Source organism: Protopterus annectens, chromosome 2.part0 (assembly GCF_019279795.1).
Source record: "Protopterus annectens isolate FY-2018-M chromosome 2.part0, PAN1.0, whole genome shotgun sequence".
Lineage (NCBI taxonomy): Eukaryota > Metazoa > Chordata > Ceratodontiformes > Protopteridae > Protopterus > Protopterus annectens.
Window position 1 is genome coordinate 376063761 of NC_056728.1, and position 21880 is coordinate 376085640.

A 21880-nucleotide genomic window follows, 5' to 3' on the forward strand; every position below is an offset into this window, starting at 1 on the left:
ACTAGAGGCCCATCTTGGACCTCAGCAGATTCAACGAATCAGTAAAGAAGGACAAGTTCCGGATGGAGATACTGCAGTCTATACTTCCGTTACTAGGGAAAGACACTTGGATGTGCTCAATAGACCTCCAAGACGCTTACTACCACTACGTCGAGGAGTCATCTACGCTTCCGGCTAGGAGCCAGTCATTACCAGTTTCATGCTCTGCCCTTTGGTCTCACCACAGCCCCCAGGGTGTTCATCAAGTGTATGGCAGTAGTGACAGCTCACCTGAGACATCAAGGATTCCAGGTGTTTCCGTATCTGGACGACTGGCTCCTGACCGCCCCCACCAGACATCTGCTTCTTCAGACCAGGGATGCTACCATTCAACTTTGTGCCCATTTGGGGATTTCTGTCAATTGGGCAAAATCTGCATTATTGCCCTCAAAATTTGTGATTTTTATTGGTGCAAAGATAGACACAGTAGACATGTTGGCTCATCTTCCGGTATAAAGGGCACAGAATCTAGTTCTTCAAATTCGACATCTCCCCCCCTACAAAAAGTCAAGGCCATGACTATTCTGAAGCTGCTAGGGACCATGGCTTCCACCATAATACTAGTGCCTCTAGCCAGACTACACATGAGGGTTCTTCAGTGGCTTCTGTCGTCCCAGTGGTCCTTTCAACATCTACCATTATCTTATCACCTACTGCTGACAGACTCTTGCAAGAAGGACCTCATTTGGTGGACTCAACCCAACCAGTTAACCACGGGCACTTCATTTGTCCCTCGCCAACCCGTTGCCACTGTGACCACGGATGCCTCACAGATAGGATGGGGGGGCATTATCTAGGCAGGACTGTCCAAGGCACATGGCAAGATCACGAGGATCACCTGCATATCAACGTTCTAGAGATGAGGCAGTGCTCCTGGCGTTGCAAGCACTTGACGACCTTCTGCCTCTTGGGACAATTGCGATACAATCAGACAACATGTCGGTAGTATGGTATATCAACAAGCAAGGCAGAACCAGATCATACCCACTCTGTCGAGAGGCCATTTGAGTTTAGAAATGGGCGATATCTTCCCAGCGTTTTCTGGTGGAAACGCACATTTCAGGGATAACCAACATGACAGCCGACAAGCTCAGCCGGGCAGTCTTGATGCCTCACGAGTGGTATGTGAAACAGGAAATAGCGGAGCAGATTTTCCGCAGATGGGGACAGCCTTGCTGCGATCTCTTTGCCAACCCGATCAATGCCAAATGCAGAAGCTATTTCTCCCTCATCCTCCCTCCGGGGGAGTCACCGAGAGATGCACTTGTTCACGATTGGCCCCTGGGTCTCCTTTATGCTTTTCCTCCTTTTCCTGTCATACCCAAGGTTATTCAGAAAGCAAAACAACTGGGAAGCAAACTGATCCTCATTACTCCTTACTGGCCTCGTCAGGTTTGGTTCCCCTTTCTCGGGCCTCTTCGCCTAGATGATCCTTGGATTCTGGACAGAGTGCCAGATCTCTTGACGCACATGTCAGGCTCGCTTCATCCCGCCTTACACACCCTCAATCTGACAGCTTGGCTGCTCCAGTTCCATCCCTAGTCAGGCTTCACAATTTCTCACCCTCCGTGACTCATATCCTAACGTCCTCTCATAAACCCTCCACTAGGAGATTATATTCCAGTAAATGGAGGAGATTCTCTATCTGGGCTGAGAAAAAGAATGTTGACCCTTATACCGCCTCCATTCTGGTGGTTTTGGAATTCCTATCTGAGCTTTTCCACCAAGGATCTGCGGCTGCCACTATCTGGGTTCAGTTGGCAGCGATTTCTAATTTTCATCTAGGCATACAAGATTCTAATCTGATGTCACATAGGCTATGCAAAACCTTCCTCAAAGGTGCCACTTTGTTAAGACTTCCATTTCATGAACCTGTTGCTTCATGGGATTTGAATTTTGTGTTATCTAAATTGACGTCTCCCCCCTTTGAGCCTTCTCATTCATTACCTTTGAAATTTCTGTCTTGGAAGACCTTGTTTCTGGTGGCTATCCCATCTGCCAGATGGGTGTCAGCGTTACAAGCACTGTCTGTAAAACCCCCTTATCTGATTTTTCAGAAAGACAGAGTATCTCTTCGTACTAATCCATCCTTTGTCCCCAAGGTTTGTTTCCATAGCACTTTGAACCAATCCATAGAACTTCTGGTGTTCTTCCCAAATCATTCCAATGCAGCAGAATACAGGTTTCATCAGTTGGATGTTCATAGACAATTGTGTTTTTATTTGCACCGGACTAAGGAATTCAGGAAGTCAGATTAATTATTTATTTCCTTCTCCGAATCCAGGTCAGGTTTACCAGTTTCCAAAGTGACCCTCTCATATTGCATCTCTAGCTGTATAGCTTACATTTACACTTCTGAGGGTAGGCCTTTACCTTTCAAAATTAAGGCTCGTTCTACGAGATCTCAGTCTACCTCTGCAGCCTTTCAAGTCAGGGTCCCACTTGATAATATCTGTGCAGCAGCAACTTGGGCTACCCCTCACACATTTATTACTCATTACAAATTGGATTTAACCTCCAGGGGTAGAGCATCCTTTGGTTCCATGGTACTCAGGAGTATTTTTCTTTGAACCACCCAAGAATAAGGTTCTGGGGACGCTGTCCCATCAGTAAGAATGAAGGCAAGATAGGACTACAGAACATAAAGAAGTTATGTACTCACCATAACGTTCCATGTTTGTAGTTCATCTCGCCCTTCATTCTTGCGAACCCACCCTCCTACCCCCTTCCTGGAAGTATCTGGAGACAGAAAAATATTGTTATTATTATTTACTGGAGACCTTTTATTATTGGCTTCTTTCTGTATGTTTATTTTTTTCTCTTAGCAGCAAACAAGATCTGGGGATTGTACTGGTGCACCATGGGATACCTACCTAGCCACAAGCCAACTAGAAGACTCCGAGCTTGTAAATAGGCCGAGTCAGAGCCGAGCATCGGCTCCGATCTCATCAGTAATAATGAAGGGTGAGATGGACTACAAGCATGGAACGTTATGGTGAGTACATAACTTCTTTTTTTTTTTTTCAGACTTAATGAATGATTTAGTTTTTTTTTCCAGGTAAAATCTCAGCTGCCAATGCACATCCAAGGAGTGAAGGATTTTCTCACCTCTGTTTTGTGGATTAGCAAAAAAGGTTGGCAACAGTATAGATTGGTTCAGAGACAGCTTGTTTACTACTTTGGGCATAAAGGAATGCTTAGACCTTTTGGAGACCCTATACTTATGGAAGGTAAAGAAAAGAGGGGTCACTGTACGAGTTTGCAGCTCAGAAGCTTTTCTAGCTGAAGTAAGGGTGACAAGTATGTTTTCTACATGCAGAATTTTAGTGAAGTTGAAGCTGCAAGTTCAAATGGAGGCAATGTAAGTTCTTCCTAAATAAAGTTCAGATCCCAGTGAAGAAGAATAGCCTTCCTGGAAGGGTTGAGGTGAAATACACCTTTCAAAAATTGATTGACATCAATTCTGGAGAGCAGAGGTGGATTTAAGGGCAGGTAAGCATATATACCAGATAAATGGGCTTTGATGGAGGAGTAGGCCAGACCACTTCTGAGCAGCTCACATATGTATGTCAGAATAGTAGGGATACCTAGCAAATAGGAGTCCTCATTCTCCTTGTAACACAATATGGAAAATGTTTTCCACTTGGAGAAGTAGGATATTCTGGAAGTAGGTTTCCTCACTTCCTGGAGTACCTATAGCACATCCTCTGAAAATTGGCATCTGAACAGAATCAACATTCTATCATCGAGAGATTTGGGCTGAGAGCCCTTGTTCTGTGGGTAAGTCCACTTTATGGCATAAATTGAAGTGGTTGCCCCTGTCCAAATGGAATAGAAGGGAGAAACAATGCTGCCTGGATCAAAAGGGAGTCACTAGTAACAATTTGGGTTTGTCCTCTATAATTTTAGCAGTACCTTTGGGAGCAAAACGAAGGACAGGAGGTAGGGAGGCACTTCTCCCCCATTTGAAGGGCATGATGTCTATTCTGCAGGTCTGCTGACAAGGGGTCTAGGAGCAGAACAGTCTGAGTTGTCTCTTCTGGTTGGAGGCTATCTGAGGCACACCCTATTTGTGGACTATGTCCAGGATGATCTGTCTGTGCCTCATCCATTCTTGGGGAGGGTCTTCTCTGGACCTGCTAAGGTTACCTACAAGAACACTGTCCTTTGAAAGTATGTAAACTGCCTATAAGGACAGTTTTTTTTCTATAGCTATGTCCCATGCCATCAGAACTTACCTGCACAGCTAGTAAGGCCTGGAAGCCCCTATTTGTTGATGTACCACATGGCCAAAGTGTTGTCTGTGAACACCTTCAGGGGGCCTGGGCTCCACAAGGGAGAGAGCAGCTGTTGGCCTTGAATGAGAGCTTTCACTCCTTCACTTTAATGTGTTCCTTGAGTTCTCTGGGTGGCCACTGCCCCTGAGCTGTAGTGGAACTTGCCTCCACTCCAGGACAGGTCATATGAGTTTGTGTGTAGGTCCTGGGTGAGAGTGGCTGTTAGGAAGGGAACTTCTATGTTGTTTGGCCTGGGATAGCCACCAGTGCAACTCCCACATTAGAAATGGAAAAAGAGGGCTTTGTAAGTCCAGAGGGTGACAGTGTTGAGACCAGAGGGACTTCAAGTACTACTAAATCTTCCTAACATACAGCAACACCAGAATCATGGCTGCCATGTACACTGGGATTCTAAGAATCTCTCTCGCTGAGGTCATAGGTAAGGGGAGAAGGATTGCAAGTAATTGGTAATGAAAATAACTTCCTCCTGTTGGAGGAAGGCTGTCATTGCCATGGTATTCATTCTGCAACCTAGGAAGATCATGTCTTGGGAGGAAATCAGGGAGGACTTCCTTAGGTTGAAACCAAATCCCAGTCTTTACAGAAAAGATATAGTGAATCTGAGATTAAATATTAGGATTTCCTTTGGAAGAAACCTGAATAAGAGATCATCCAGGTAGAGGAAAATTTGTATCCCCTGGGTTCTGCAGAAGGTGATAGCTGGAGTAAGGCACATTGTGAAGACCCTGGGTGATGTAGACATGCCAAAAAGTAAAGCTGAGAACTGAAAGTGTGATTGAGACTGAAAATGTGAGAAATTTTCTGCAGGTAGGATGGATAGGGATGTGCAGCCATGCATCCTTCAGATCTAGTCTCATCAGAAAAGTCTGAGGAAGGAGAAGGGGAAGCAGGGTCTGGAGAGAGAGAACATCTTGAAACACTTAACTTCCAGAAAGGAACTGAGATAAGACAAATCTAGGATGGGTCTGTCCCCTCTTTCCTGGGATAAGGAATAATTTTGAGTAGAAACCTTTTCCATGGGCCTGAGGAGGAACTGGGTCCAACGTTCCCTGGGAGAGCATTTCCTGAACCAAGGAATGAGTTGAGATGGATTTAAAGAGGGGGATTTGCTTTGTTGATGGGAGCTCTTTCCAAGCCATTTTGTAGCAGACCCATTTGTCTGAAGTAACCCATTCTCAGACAGGGAACAGTTAGGCTGAGCCTTTGGGAAAGAGGAATGTGTGGAACAAGGTGGGAAGGAGAGAAGGAGAGAGACAGAAGATAGTTATAAGCAGGTAGGAAGGAGAGAAAAAGAGAGACAGAAGATAGTTAAAAGCAGAGTTAGAAATGAGGTTCCCCCTGGCTTGGAATGTCACTGAAGTTTCTCAAGAAATCTTTTATTAGTAAGTTTATTCACCATTTGGAAGGATTTGTGTTCTCTGCAGACAAAAGTAGTGAATTTTGAAGGATAGTACCTCTGGTATGCAAGAAGTGATGTAAGAAAATTTTCCTCAGGTCTTGTATGACATAGCCTTTTTCCTGCAGTGTTTTAAAATATTCAGCAGCAGAATGCCCAAAAAGGAAGTCCTTATGAAGAGAGGAGTCCAGAAGTAATGCCTTAACATACTGTGATAAGGACTGAAGGCAAAGGCAAGCTAACCTACACATGGCCGAACTAGTGGCTGTAGCCCTAGAGGGAGACTTTGCAGCTTCAAAGCTTGATTTAATAAAATGTCTGGTTACTTAGGTGGCATTATAGAGCATAGAGATAAGTTAGCATTTATGTTCATAATCCACAAATTTAGCCAGGAATTTATTCCGATTCTGGTTATGTTCTTACTTATCACCAGGATAAGTATATCACCACCCCTAAAGTATTCAGGCCCTCATTCTTTCTCACATGATTCCTCTGAAACCTACTGCCTCAATAACCTTAATTTCTAACAAGGAATAACATGTAAGCATTCCAAGCCTTCCCTTTTTAACATTTCTAATAATATATCTTTCTATTTAAAATAAAACCTCTTCCTACACCACTCTTGTGCTTAAACTTTGTCTGATGTTAAAAGAATTGACACACTTCTCTCTTCTTATGCTTTAGATTTCAGTTCATCTACTTATCAACTCCATCTACATTGTACACTTTAAATTGATGCTTTTACCCAGCTAAAGTGTATTGCTAGAACTTAATTCCACACTGCAACTACATCAAAATTTTCATTAGATTGTGTTTTTATGTGCTTAAAACAAAAATATCTACTATGATATGCACAGTCATTTATTGTGATAACCATATCGAATAATACTACTATGTTTCTAAATACATAATGTAGTATTACTTCTATAGAAAATTGTATAAGAAATGTAATTTTGAATTGATCTATATTACTTCATCAAAAAGTCATCTCAAGTGACCCTGACTTCATCTACCCCAAATCAGCAAACTGAATTTCCACGTACGAACCCATCAAAAAAAATAATCACCTGGCCAACACCACATTGGAACGCAAACCGCACTTTATTAAACCCACCCAAGTGTGGGGCTTTACCCCCCAAACCCCCCTAAATACATATACCAAATCCGAGATCACATCATGGTGGGAAAAAGGGCAAAGTAGTTCTGTTGGCCAACTGCTCCCTTTCCCTGGTGAATTATTTTGTGGTAGTAAACATGCACAAAAATTCAGTTCACTGATTTGGGGTAGTTGAATTCAGCTTCGTTGAAATGACTCTTCGATGAAGTAATATAAACCCTTTTTTGCCATACCTGCCCATGGCTCTGCTGTCCCTGTCAGATGGCAACATATTGGACACAGGGATGAGCTTGACAGGTTTATCCATAGACAGAAAGAAATCTGAAGGGTCTGCTACAGGACATTTGTACAGGAATTTTGCTTTTCAGGTACTTTGTGAAACATGTTTTGTTTCTTAGGAGCAGGTGGCTATGAACCCAGATTAGAGGAAGTGGAGCAAAAACATCCAAAGGCTCCCAGAACTGGAGTCACAGGTGAAAGCTTGGAGGCCCCCACTTCCAGTAATTGATGGTATCTTTTCCTGTACATCAGAGACTTGTTTAATATCCTGCTCAAAGTGTTGCATCATTCTGGAGATGGTCTCCCCAAAGGAAATCTCTTCCATTCGGCAATCTGGTGATAATGTGTCTTCATCATCAGAGGCCAGTTGCCCAGGAGAAAGAATTTGTGAGGAATAGACCAGTAAGTCATCATCCAAGTCAGATTCCTCTTCCTCTGAGGAGGAATCCTGCTGCTTTTTCAAAGGCAGGGGGTTAGGAGAAGACAGGACAGAAGAAAGGAATGAGGCTTTAAAAATAAGATGGTTTTATATAAACCTTGAGAAAAGTCTAACCATTTCATCTCATGGAACCTTTGCTAAGGAGAGGCTTGTTAAGTTTATTTAGTCTTATTTGACTGGATTTTGTAAGCCTTGAGAAAAAATCTATCCATTCCTTCTTATGGGACCTCTGCTGAAAAGAGGCATGTTTAGTTTCTTGCATATTCTTTGGTGGGATGTCTGGTCTAACAAAGCACGATTGCATGAAACTTTGTCAGACCTCCATAAGGAAGTCAGGTACCTCTTCCATAACTAGGATATGAGATGTGCCCTCAGGTCCGCTGAAATAATTATCCATGCTTCCCTCTTTTCTCTCTCTCTGTCTCACTCTCTCTCTCTCTCTCTCTCTCTGGTAGAGGTAGGCGTTAACAGTCTCATCAGATATGCGAGTGAAAGATGCCATACTGCCTTGCAACAGAGTCGAGGGAGAGGGCACTTCATTGGAGGTTGAACATATAGTAGATTCTTGCTTTATTTCAGCAGGTATGTTCGAGTCAGAATTGAGGAGTTGGGTCTCCTTAGTAGTTCTTGCGGACACATTTATTGACAAATTTTACAGTTACCATAATCATGTTCGGTCCATAATCAAAACAAACACTGAGTGTGGAGGTCTTTATATGCAATCTGCCTTCTGCAGCTGTACTTCCCTTTCTTACCTGTCATGAGCAAATCTTAAAAATAATATGAAGAAAAAGGAGGTTCCCCAGTGGGGCATTTATCTGACCATGTCTTGGCAGTGGTAGTGGCACAATGACATGGTATTCAGACCGATGACAGAGAAGCTTCTTTTTTGAGACTGGTGACAAAGTAGCCTGAGGATCCCATGCTGATATGTCCGCATATGTATCCTTAAGCCCATGGGCTAAGGTCATGTGTCGGATGTAAGAAGTATCAAGAAAGTTTGTTGGCTTTGGTTCGCTGACCAGATATCAGGCTAGCCTTGGCAGGATAACCTACAACTATTAGAATACTGCACAGTAATGTAAGGAAGATCATCCGAAAACCAACAATCAGCAAACTGATTGAAGTGAATTGACCTCTCAAAGGTCAGTACATTTAAGCAATTACCTCTCCTGCTGCTGGCTGATACCCTGGCTAAGGAGGCCCATGGGACTCTTACATTTTATTTTATCTCTTTAAGTAATGAAATGCATTTTTTTACTTAAAATATAAAGAGAGAGAAAACAAGAATAGACCCTTAACAAACAGCACATGGGCTAGCAGCTGTCCTTGAACCACAGTTTGAGTAGCACAGACCTAAGCAACACCTTTTTCTAACACCTTTAAGGAGTCTGTATCTTTGTAATGGCTTACTAAATGACATAACGTGGAGATGTGTTCATCTGGTGTTAACTGCCAGAAACTGTGAGTTGCATTTAATACTGAAAATACCTTAGCATTTGGTATTCTTGAGATTACTACTTCAGCTGTAAGCAACAGTTAATGCTGTCTGTTAATCACCTTATTCCGGTCAAGTAGAGCAAGACAAAGGCAAAACAAGCGCAGTCCGATTTATCCAACACAAAGCCACTGAATTCCCATTTTTGTTGAATTTCCTCCCCCATTCCCAGAAATGGTGTATCCCTGAAGCAAATTTATATTAGTTAGGGGTAAGGGCAAACTCCCCACAATATTGCACTGGAGTCTTTCTAGAATTCTGTGATATACCATTTCTGTAGGGGTAAACTGGATGAAACCAGATTTTGATGAGTTTGCAGCCAACATTTATAACCACCCTGGCAAATCTTGACTTTATTCATAGCAGTGCCATGCTCTTCATCCTTTCTGTTAACTGTAGCTGCTTACTTGATGGTACTCTCACTGGCTCCACTTCAGTTTTGCTATCTCAATACTTTGGATAATTTTCTATAAGCAGGAACCAATGGCACAACATCAGACTTTATTAGTACATGATATTCTCCTGGCAAACATTCTAACCTTGTAAAAAAAATCAAGGTCGGCAGTTATGTAGGATCTTATTACTCTGGCTTTGCTCAGTATCTACACTGCTTGTAGTTTATGCTTTCACACTGTAAACTTATTTTACCATTCCTAACTTCTCACAAGACGTGCAAACTAAAATATAAGGAGAATTCACTTCTTTAAGTCCAACTATTTGAAAAAGAAGACTGAACTTTATTCTTGTGATTTTGACTTGAGCGTACCACCATATGACCAGAAAAAGTTAAACATTTTTACGTGCAACTCTTTGAAGAATTTTCCAGCCCCCCAGATTGTAAAATGTTTTTTTAACAAGATATTACACTGTACACTTGTCTCTAATTTAATTTCCACATTTAACTGATAAATTCCCAACGTTTTTTTCCAACAGCCAGCTTTTCCTATCTGTTTAAGTAATGTCAAATATTTTCCCTTCTAATGTACCAACAAGCATTTCCTTTTCATATTTCTTTTCAACAGCTTGCACATTCTTTTGAAAACACTCAACCTTGCTTTTCCACATCTTTGCATAATGCCTTTGTGTAGCACAGATTATGCAAGGATGATTCACAGCTTGGTAATGTTTTTTGTTACACATGCTGACTACCTGAATTTACAGTACTTGAGATATGCTTATGCTGTCAGTGTTCCATGTAACATGATCAGAAATGTATGGAAAGCAAAAGTTATGTACTTACCATAACAGACTTATAAGACTTGGCCCATCCTCTATAACTAACAGGACTAAGATCACAGAGATTAGGGTTTTTCATCAGTCCAAACTATCCCAGGCTGCTAGTACCCATCCCCCTGTCACATAATGCACATCGCTGCTCTCCTTCACCAGATCTAAGGTACTGCCAGTGTATTCAGTAAAAATATCTAAATGGCACCAAGACCATCTTGCCCATGGCTGGAGAAGGTATGTTGGATTATTGTGAAACATGAATCCATTCCTACAGCTCTATATTTTATATTAAGTTCATAGCTTTTGTCACTGATTCGTCTCTAACAATTATAACAAGAAGGCTTGGGGTTTCGTTCAGATGCTTTAATACCTACAGACACATCAGGATGGATAGCAGTATCATAAAATACAAACAAATTAGTTAACAGACAGAGCTTACATACATACATGCTTACATTTCAACAACTAACTGCAAAATGGCAGTCTATCGTGCACATACTCAGTATTTATACACTTGTGCAAGCCCTTGGATAGCTTCTTAAAGGTATATACACACATATTAATCTACATCCTCCCTCTTAAAAAGATTGCCCTTTGAAAAAGCAATGTTAGAGTTAGGCATGTATTGCTGTATACAGTGGAAACAAAACACAGTGTTTATGTCCAAGTTGCTTCATATTTGCTACAGGGTTTAGAGATTTGACCGTATTTGTAACATAAGAGTTGGGACCAAATTTAGCAAAAGGGACAGTCTGCAGTGCACAACTCATATCAGGAACTTCTGGATTCATCACAGGAGCGGGAATGTCCTCTGGAACTTCCTCAGGAATTGAAACACCAGACAACTCACTATGAGATAAAGAGACTTTCTCACAGGCTATGTGCTGTGATATAGGCTCGGACACCGGTCTCAAATGCTTTTGATTCCGCCTAAAGATTGCTGCTTCTGATTCCACAGTGTACAATATCGTCTCTGGACAAATATTCTTCATGACACTGATCCGATCATAACCTTTGGATGTTTGCATCCTTATCACCTCTCCCTCTCGTAATGGGTTGAGCAGTTTGCTGGTCTTATTGTAGTGGGACTTCTGGGATAGGCGCTTCTTCAATAGATTGGCTTTCACTAACCTGTTGTTCTTGACTCATGGAACTAACAATTGACTACTGATTGGTAACGTGGTTCTGCTTTGTCTTGACAGAAGTCTCTGAGTAGGTGAACCAAGATGTTTATCACAAGGAACATTTCTGAGAGTCAGAAGATTCAGGAAAACATCACTATTATCGCATTTAGGCTACTCAAGTAACTCCTTTGCACTTTGAACTGCGCATTCTGCCAAACCATTTGACTGTGGGTACTCTGGACTACTTGTGACATGAGTAAAGTCCCATTCTTCAGCAAATCTTTCGAACTGTTGACTTGTAAACTGCGTGCCACTGTCAGAAATAACTTTGTGCAGACTACCATGAATAGCAAAATGATGCTTCATCTTAGTAATGACAATACTGGATGCTAGATTAGGAAGTATGTCAGTCTCGAACCAACTGGAATTAAGTCTACTAGCACCAAATAATGTTGACCATTCCACTCAACGATATCAGTGGCTACTGTTGACCAAGGTAGTTCCGGAATCTGATTAAGCTGAAGTGGTTCTTTCTGTTGATGTGGCTTTGTACTATTGCACACTGAACAAGATGAAACTGCTCTCTCAATGTTTTGTGACATAGAAGGCCAAAATACTAGTCCTCTTGCCCTTCTTTTGATAGATTCAGTTCCTGGGTGATCACGATGCAAGATAGTAATGTACTCTGGTTGCAAGGACTTTGGAACAATTAGTTTCTGACCTTTCTTAATGATGCCTTTGCCAGACAAAATCTCATCTCTGTATGGTAAACTAGATTGCTCTAATGGCCATCCGTGATTGATAAAGTGGTTGAGCCATTGTAAAACTGGATCTGTGGCTGTGTGATCTCAGCTCATCAACACGTGTGGAAGAAAACTTTCTCACTTCCATGACTTCAGAGTCAAGATTCTCATTCTTGTGCTGTTCAGTGGTGTTTCTGGGCGATCTGGGTAAGGTATCAGTCAGAAAAAAAAGTTTGCATTTCTTGTAGACAAGATTGAAATTATACTTTTGCAATCTCAGCATCATACATTACAGTCTGGCTGGAGCTGAATGCTGAAGATAGTGACTATAGGTTGGTGATCTGTTTCGATCTGGATAGGTCTTCCATAAACATAATCATGGAACTTCAAACATGCAAACACAATTGCCAAAAATCTGTTTCTCGATCTGGGCATACTGCATCTCAGTTTGGGTAAGAGTTCTTGATGTATAGGCAACAGGTTGATCCTCTTGTAGAATGACTGCACCAGGACCAAATTTCGAAGCATCACAGAAAAGTGTAACTGCTTTGTGAACATCATAGTATCTGAGAGTTGGTGGACTAGCAGTTCTCTGTTTCAGGACATCAAATGCTGTTTGGTGTTGCTCTAACCAAGACCAGGATGCATCTTTACGTGACAGCTCTCTGAGCCGTGCTGAAAGTTGGTTCAAGTTTGGAATTAACTTGTCTAGGTAGTTGATCATGCCAAGAAAACGTTGCAGGGCTTGAACTTTGTCTGGAGCTGGCATCTCAAGAATGGCTGTTTGTTTTGAAGGATCTGGTCGTAGGCCTGTATCTGTAAATAAATGACCAGCATAACTAACTTCTCGTAGCCGGAATTTGCATTTGTGTGGCCTGAGCTTAAGAAGTGAAGTGCCTTTTGTAGAACTTTTCTGAGGTTTCTGTCATGTTCTGCTTCACCATGACCTCCTACTAGTCTATGTCGTCAACTATAATAGCACAAGGATACCCAGAAAATATTTGCTACTTGCACATTGAAAGACTTCACCTGCAGAATTTACCCCAAATGGCATTCTCAAAAATCTGTACCTGCCAAATGGAGTACTGAACGTAGTGAGCAATGAGGTTTTTTTTGTCAAGCTGAATTTGCCAAAATGAACTCTTTGTATCTAAGACAGAACAAATTGTGGCATTTGTCATCAAAGCTGTGACTTCTTCAACTGTGCGCATTGGATGATGGGGTCTTTTTAAAGCTTTGTTCAAATCACTTAGGTTAATACATATTCTAATATCATCTGAGCTTTTCTTATGAGCTACCACCATGGAAGATACCAATACAGTTGGAGTTTCAACTGGACAAATCACACCTTATCGCACCATTTTATTTAACTCGGCTGTGACTCTGTACTGCATGGCTGTTGGAACTTTGCGTGCTGGCCTGATAAATGGACTGACCTCTGGATCTAACTTCATGGGGTACACAGCTGGAAGCTGGCCTAGTTTGTCTTTGGATAGATCAGCATAGGTAGAAAAAATGTGCTGGACAAAATTAGAGTAGTGGTCTTTTAAGCTAACATGATGGACTTGCTTATTAAGTGAAAGCAGCCCCATTTTCAAACTGTCTCTGAGCCCTAATAATAACTGAACGTGTCTCTTGACCACTTAAAATAAGTTGTAACTTCTCCCGGAAGAGTGACATGAAAGCACTACTGAGCCTTCAGTTTGAATTTCTTCACCTCCATAAGCAACAAGCTTCGCACACCTTGCCAAATCAAGCCTTTCACCTTTACACACTCTAGCAAATTTCTGCTGACATAACATGGCACTTGGAACCTGTATCAACTTTGAGTTCTGTGGGTTTGCCATTTATCTGTACAGTACGAAATACTTAATTCTTTGCCCTTAAATCTGCTGCATTGACCATTTCATGAAGCACAGGCACACCATCAACATAAAGAGTTGCTGCGGCCCCACTCCATAGCTTTCTAATTGATCAACTCATTTCTTAAAATGTTCCCTTTTGATAAAAGAATGTGGGCCTTTTGATTTACAAAGCCTTTTGAAATCATTCCATTTATTGCATTTGTGGCATTGTTGACCAAAAGCTAAACAGTTCTCCCTTTTAGATTCATGACTTCCACCGCAATTATAACAGTTGGCCAAGAAACTGGATTAGGCCCCATGCTTTCAGTTTGCTGACTCACTCTTATGCTTCACTGAGACTGTGCGAATTCTGGAATTTGCTAGAAAGTTCTGGGTTTACCAGTGAGTGTTACAGGGGTTACAGTTGCTGTCATGTGCTTGGGCCTGTTTCTTTTAATCAAATGCTGCATACTATCAACATGAGCTTTATCACTGTGCCTTCTAGAGCTGTTCTCATTTGTAAGCATATTTGTGTGCTTTTCTTTGAGCTTGTATATCTGAAAAATCTCAAGTGGCCTTATTCAAAGTTAAATCGCTGTCACACTGCAAAATCTTTCTCACAGCATCATCTTTTATGCCACACACAAGTCTGTCTTTTATCAGCTTATCCCTTAAGTTACCAAATCTGCACGTCTTAGCTTTATTTCTCAGATCAGTTATATATGCTGCAAACGCTTCAAAAGGCTTTTGATCCTGCGTGTAAAATAAGTGCCTTTCCATTGTAACATTCGTCTGGGGGTTACACATTTGTCTAAATTTACGTTTCAAGCACTCTGGATCCTCCCTTGACTCAGCCAGTAGTACAGTATGACACATTTTCCTCCTCTCCTGTATAGATAGCAGTGCATACACAAATGAACGCTCCCTTTCTATAGCTTCTGACCAGGCTAAATTAAGTAGAATGAATGCCTTTGTATGGGCATCTTTATCAGAAAGTGCAGCCTGTATGAAAATGTTGTACTCTTGCTCAAACACTATCCAGTTGTTAGTAATATTACTGTCAAACACAAGTGCACTGGGTTTTCAAAATCCGTCTGCCATGCCCACAAAGTATACACAAACACAGTGAAAATATGGCCCTTATAATTATGTATGCAAAAACTGTTCTATGAACTTGTAACAACATTCAAATGCACAATAAACTCTTCAAAATATTGTGGCTGTATTCTGTGAAATGTGCCTTGTAATGGCTGTACTTTGCAAAATAGCTTTACTGTAACACTGCACAAACATGTGAACACTTTATGCACTTCCGAGAACTCGAATATCTTTGCTTAATACGAAAAATACACATGCTTTGTGAAAATGCAGTAATTTCCCCTTATTTTATTCATTTATGCAATTCAGACTTTATTTCAACATTTTCATAGTAATTCAGATATTTTTATCAATATCATACATATCGGTTTATTCAAAAATTATTCAGAACGTTTTGTATGCCTCGTTTCATATTATGCAAAAAGAAATAGTGCTGAGCAAGTTTTAATATCTGAAATTTGTTTCTGACCTGTTTTGTGAAGTTTGCACATTTTAGGATGATCCACTACTGTATATTCCACCAGCATCTAAACAAGTGCGTTTAGTCATTTTAGCCAAGCCATTTCTGACTCCGTGCCCCTTTGGTATGCTTCTTCTAACGCCATGTCCTTTTAGACATGCCGCTTCTGAAACCATGTCACTTGTCTGTAACACATATAACAAGAAGGCTTGGGGTTTCGTCCAGATGCTTTAATACATACAAACACATCAGGATGGATAGCAGTATCCTAAAATATGAACATACTAGTTAACAGACAGAGCTTACATACATACATGCTTACATCTCAACAACTAACTATAAAATGGCAGTCTAGCTTGCATGTGCTCAGTATTTGTACACTTGTGCAAGCCCTTGGATAGCTTCTTAAAGGTATATGTACACATATTGATTTACAGCTTTCATATCTGGTATGAGTGGTTTCATCATCTATCACCAATAAGTTACAGTGTCAAGCTCCTAATGGTTGGGCTGTAGCCCAGCATATCCTTGATGATACTAGCTCAGGAAGAGGGTCTTTAACATAGAGAATTATGATCAATTCACCAATCATAATCTGATTGATTTGTGTTTGAGACATGGATTCTGAGAAATTCACGTCAAGAGTGGTGAATCTTGGCATCCATGTCAACAACACATAACTTGAGGTTATGTTCGGTGAAATAATTATAATTCGTTGCAATACATGGAGCTTCATCTGCTCCTAGTTACCGGCTTTCAAAGTTGTAAAACACTTAGCGAGCAGTAAGCACTGTTAGAGAGATAGTGTTAACATGCACTGTTACATTTACACTCACCTTTCATACCTCTGAACTGTCTGGATTTTCACAGGATGTCAAGACTATTGCTTCATATTTTTGGTCTGTTCCTCATAAAAATCTGTGATTTTCAGACAAACCACTGAGGACTGAATCAGTAAATAATGATATCCTTGAGTTTCAGAGTTTGTATCCTACAGGAAATGGATGCTATGTTTATTCGGTTATTCCAGCTTGTTTGCTTGAGAAGCAGGGGGCACATTACCAGCATAGACAGCAAGCAGAAATAAATCTTTTTATTTCTGCTGCTGTCATTTACGAGTCAGTACAGGCAGATTTTACTGCCTGAAGTTAGACCCAAACTTAACAAAATAAGCAGGGTTAACATTTGTTAAGATCGTATGCCACTCTGGAGCTTAACCAGTTTGCCTTTATTTGAATATTGAAAGGTAATCAGCACACTCTGTGCACTATTGTAGTATTAAGGATGAGCAGGTACACAATTGTCATCTATATTCATATATGAGAAAGCTACCCGATAGGGTACTTTAAAAAATCTTTGTCCTACAGATTTGGGATCAAGGAAACCCATAGCAGGTAATGCTTCCTAGAAGATTTGGTTCTAAGTAGCACCCTAACTGTCAGTGAATATCCTTGATGAACATGGTACAAGAAGAGCTCTACACAATCAAAATAATGAAGAAAGATCACAGGCAAATTAATGTTTTGTTTAAATTATATTCATTGGCTACTTCAAGCAAACAGAATTCACTGAAAGGGCTTGTAAGTCTGAGATTTTCATGGTAAAAGTAATAGCTACCATAAAAAGTGTTTTCAAGACAAAAATTTTAAATTGTCACTACTTGTGGATTGGATCATAATTGGTAACAACTGAAAACCAGAATGGAAAGTAAATGTGTGGAAATATATTCAGCTGAACATGAAAAGCAGTTTTTTGCATTTGCATTTCTCATTTAGATTATCTCATTTTTCACACTGCTATTAACTTACAGTGAAACAAAAGCATTAATGTTTGTTTTGCTGTCACCAGAGAACACTTGTGTGGCAGAAAACATTACTCCCTTCACCCAGAATAGAAGATCTGGGCATCAGCTACTCAGTTCCACTTAACCCTAGCCAGCTTAGCTCTTGTTTCAGGCCCACAACTTGGATGGACCTTGGTTGATTGTGTCATAGCCTAGTGTGTAACCTCAGTACTAATGGAGCTAGCTTAGACTGCTGTGCTTGCTGAGTCGGAATGCATCTGCCTAATGTATTATGGAGTCTGAATAGAAGACAAAAGGTGTGAGTAACAAGCAGAGTAGTTAATGAGATGCATGTTTTAATACACATCTAAAATGTGCCTAGTGTGCATTAAAAATGTGCAGCAAAAGGAGTGACGAGCTGAATCTTTCATTATCACTCATCATAATGTAGGCTAGTGTACATAATATAAATGGCTTTATTTAAGTTCTAGTTAAAAAGCATGCCTGTAACTATGTGTGTCTTGTGATCTCCCTGTTTTTCCACAGATGAAGGCTGCTGAGCCCCGATTGCCTAGTCACAATATGGCTTCTCAATACAGAATGCATTCCTATTATCCTGCTGCTTCATACCTTGGGCAAAGTGTCAGCACTGCTGCCTGTGTACCCCAGATATACACATTTGAAGATAGTCCTTCATACTGTGAAGTGAAGACAAGTGGTAAGTGTGAAGAACTCACAGTATTGGTATTTCATTAACCTAGCAACAAAATAAAACTATCTAATAATCCAGTTTGTCCACTCTAAAATTGATACTGATAACGAAAGGCAGAAGTCTTCTTTGTATTTGCCAAGCTATTTTTAGTTCAGACTCCTCCTTTGACTCTCAATGCACCACACCTCTGCAGTTCTCCAGAACTCATTTGCTGCTGATTGAAATAATATCTCCTAAAGTGTTTTTGCAGACTACACTATTTTTGTTGTTTTTTTTTTTTTTTTTCAGAATAAAGTCAGATCTGATCTGACTGCTAGTTTTCTATCTTGATTAGTCAGATTAGATAGTTAATTGTTTTCTTCTCCACTCTGTGGTCTAGGCAGCCATTTGGCCTTGGCTTTTATTTGCTGACATCACCGTCTTACTTTTATGTTAGTTTGTTGGTTAGTGTTACAGTTGTGACAATTGACAGCTATTGTTAGCTGTATTAGTGACATATAGCTAATGTGGCTAAACATAAGAAAAGGTCTGTGGTTTTAGGAAGTGTATTAAGTGCCTTAAGATTCCCCCTTGGGACATGAGCATGCAAGAACTATGCATTGTGTGCATGTGGAGGAACACTTAAATGTGAAGTTCTAAGACCCTTCTAGAAACGCAAAACAATCTAAAATGACTGTTATCTGTTAAAAAGTGAGCCTTCAGCATCTTCCAAATTCAGAAAGGAAAGGAGGAAGGCAAAAGAAGATAAGGGTGGTAGACACTCAGACATTCATCTGCCCCTAAGTTGCAATGAAAGGAGTTTATTCCTTCAAGGACCAGTCAAGTACAGATTCATTTTTGAATTATCACTTAAGACAAAGGCAAACATGCATTTATATTAAAAAAATAAAATAAACAATATTACTATCTTACTAGTTAGAAACATTATACATCATGTGTTGAATTTTTTATAACTATCGTCAATCCTATATTTTATAAATTGATCAATGTCTGCCTTCACTTAAATTTCACTTATCCAAAACATTATTGTGCATGTATTGCTCCCACGGTTTTCCATTTTTCTATATACTTTGTGCTTATACTTTTCTAAAGATCCCATTTCCAGTTCTTTAATATCTCTTTTATCTCTTAAAATATTCCGTACTTCAAATACTGTTGGTTTAGACTTTGATTTATAATTGTCTAGTACTTGTTTTTTGGCAGGCAACATAATTAAACTTAGCAAGGCCTTAGTGTCTAGGCAATTCAGATCTCGTATCCCAGATCAGCAAAATAATTTCCTTAGTTACACCCATTTTCCCACGCAATATTTCTGAGTACTACTCTGTAGGGAATTTTTGAAGTCTGCCAACCCATTACATTTCCAAAACATATGCTTCCAGTTACCTCTTTCTTCCCCATTACACCTCCAACATTTGACATCTACTTCAGGAAAAATTTTTGGAGTCTTATCGAGGTATAAAAACACCTATGCAAACAATTCCAAGCAAAAATCGTAAATCATCTAGACTTTGTTGCATAATTAAGAGTCATATATATATATATATATATATATATATATATATATATATATATATATATATATATATATGTCATCTCATTGTTTCCTTGTGAATTGTTTATCCATTCTCTCTTCCCAATCTTTTCTAACCTCCTCTGATTGATTCCTATAGTTATTTTGCCATATTTATATGCTCTAGTAATTATCCCATTGATCAGCTCCACATTCTTAACTCCAAACAAGTTAATTTAAGAGTTTTCCACCTACAGGTAGCCATACTACAGGATCCCGCACCTATGAGGAGATTGAACAGCTCCTCCTCATACAAAGAGCTGCCAGATACCTGGCATTAGGACCATTCTCCTCTTTCTCCATGTAGTTGGCTAAGTCTGTTCACTGCACACTCCCCCCTTCATTTGAATTGGGACATGTCACTGAAAACTTTAGTCAAGGCTCAATTTGAGATGGGTAAACTCCCTTTCCCTGTGTCTTCAGAGTTTGTAAAGAAGGACTCGTGCCCACTTCATCTTCATTTGCTCCTTTCCCAGGCCTTGTTTCAGCACCAGGTATCTTTAAGCTGATGCTGTTACAGCAGACTTTTGGGTTGACATTGACAGTGTCCCCTCCTTTGCACTGTCATCCCCAACTTGTTGGTGGCCTTGGCCCCAAGTTTCTTGGTACCAAAGGACACTAGGATCTAGGTTCCCAGTGCCAGCAGTTCAGCACTAATGTCAGCAATGACTTCTCTGGGGACTTTTTGGTGCTGCCGTCATCAGTATCCATAACCTCTGTACTGAAGCCTCCCTCAGGATGACATCGACATCAGTGTTAAGACCCAACCACCCTGAGCTGGTGACCACCTCTTTTGTCCCAGTGCTGAACAGAAGGCCAGTATCCATATTACTGAGATTGTCAGCATCAGCCCTGAGTGTTTGGAATCAGTACAGGTAAGCCCTAGTTGTTGATAGAGTCCCTGGAGTCTGTCCATATGAGCTGCATCCCTGGACACTACTCAGTCAGGTGTTTTGATCCTCTAATTTTTTTGCAAGAGGGGCAGAGGAGAGAAAAGCTGATAAAGGCATAGGCCTATTTTTTACATTAAATGCCTCTCCTAACCACTCTGATGAGATCCATCCCCCAAGTGTACCTTAGAAAAGTACATGTAAACGCAGGCATTTTGCCTCTTCTGTGCAGTTCCCACCCTGGATGCCAGTCTGAATGGAGGAGGATTTTCCTGCTATTCCCTTTAATGACTCCAACTTTAGGGAGATTTTGGAACTTGTACCCTAGAAGGGTTTATGGCCTTTCAACTTAGCCTCTCCTGAGGAAGACAGTTTGCAGGAAACTTTCCATTCTGACCCACCTACCTCTTGGGTAGTTTCTTCTGCTGATGAATAGTTATATCCTCAAAGAGGTGTTCCATTGAATGCCTCTTCATCGACACTTAAACAACGAAAGGAGAAAACACAGACATTCACATCAGTGATTTCTTTCCTTGGGAAAGAAATTGCTTGCCCTCAGAACAAAAACACATCACTACAAACATAACAAAGTGGGGGGCTGTACCCTCCACACACCCCCTAACTATATATGCCAACTCCAAGATCGCACTACAGTGGGGGAAACAGCAAACTAACAGGGATGGCCAAGTGATTTTTTCCCAAGGAAAGAAATCGCTGATGTGAACGTTCGGCGTTTTCTACTTTCGCTTTTTAAGTGCCGATGAAGAGGTGTTCGATGGAACGCCTCTTCGAGGATATAATATAGACCCTCATGTATTATATACATTCTTCGTTCGTGTGCTGAATTACCTGACCACCATGACACACTTTAAAATGAATGGTTGATTTGAATCTTTGGTATGCTGAAGAAGTTATCACATGAAGAGCTCAGAAGGAAACTGGAGTCATGTGTGGCAACAATGGTTAATGCAGCCTTGCTTTCCATATGACTGCATTATTTTGCAGTAAATGGAGCAGCTTGTGTAGCTGAGTCTAGAATTGCTCTAAGCTGTCATACCTGGCTCAAACTTTGCAATTTTGCAGACAAATTTGAAATGTTCTCCAATCGTACCCCAATGATTGAGCCTATGTATTCTGGATCCACATGAAATAAAAGGTGCAAAAAGAATGAGCAGGAAGGAAAGGCATTGACTGTTGTTGGAGTCAAGTTCACCACTACACAAAAGTCCATTTCTAGGAAAGAAAAGAATGCATGGAATTTAAGTTTAAAAAAGGCCATCAGCAGCCTTTGTAATAGTGATCAGGGAGACCCCTCCACAGACTTGAGAGTTTTCAAAATGGACTCTGTCATAGAGGC

At 40.6% G+C, this 21880-nt stretch overlaps 1 protein-coding gene across 2 annotated transcripts in view; it reads left to right on the plus strand.

The window, feature by feature from the left end:
• Positions 1 to 21880, plus strand: part of DMRT1 (doublesex and mab-3 related transcription factor 1) — a 2140563-nt gene that overhangs the window by 1411022 nt on the left and 707661 nt on the right. For both annotated transcript variants that reach the window (XM_044060825.1, XM_044060824.1), the window contains one exon: positions 17895 to 18066. In XM_044060825.1, the coding sequence (XP_043916760.1) occupies positions 17895 to 18066 (172 nt within the window). The remainder of the gene's footprint in view (positions 1 to 17894; positions 18067 to 21880) is intronic.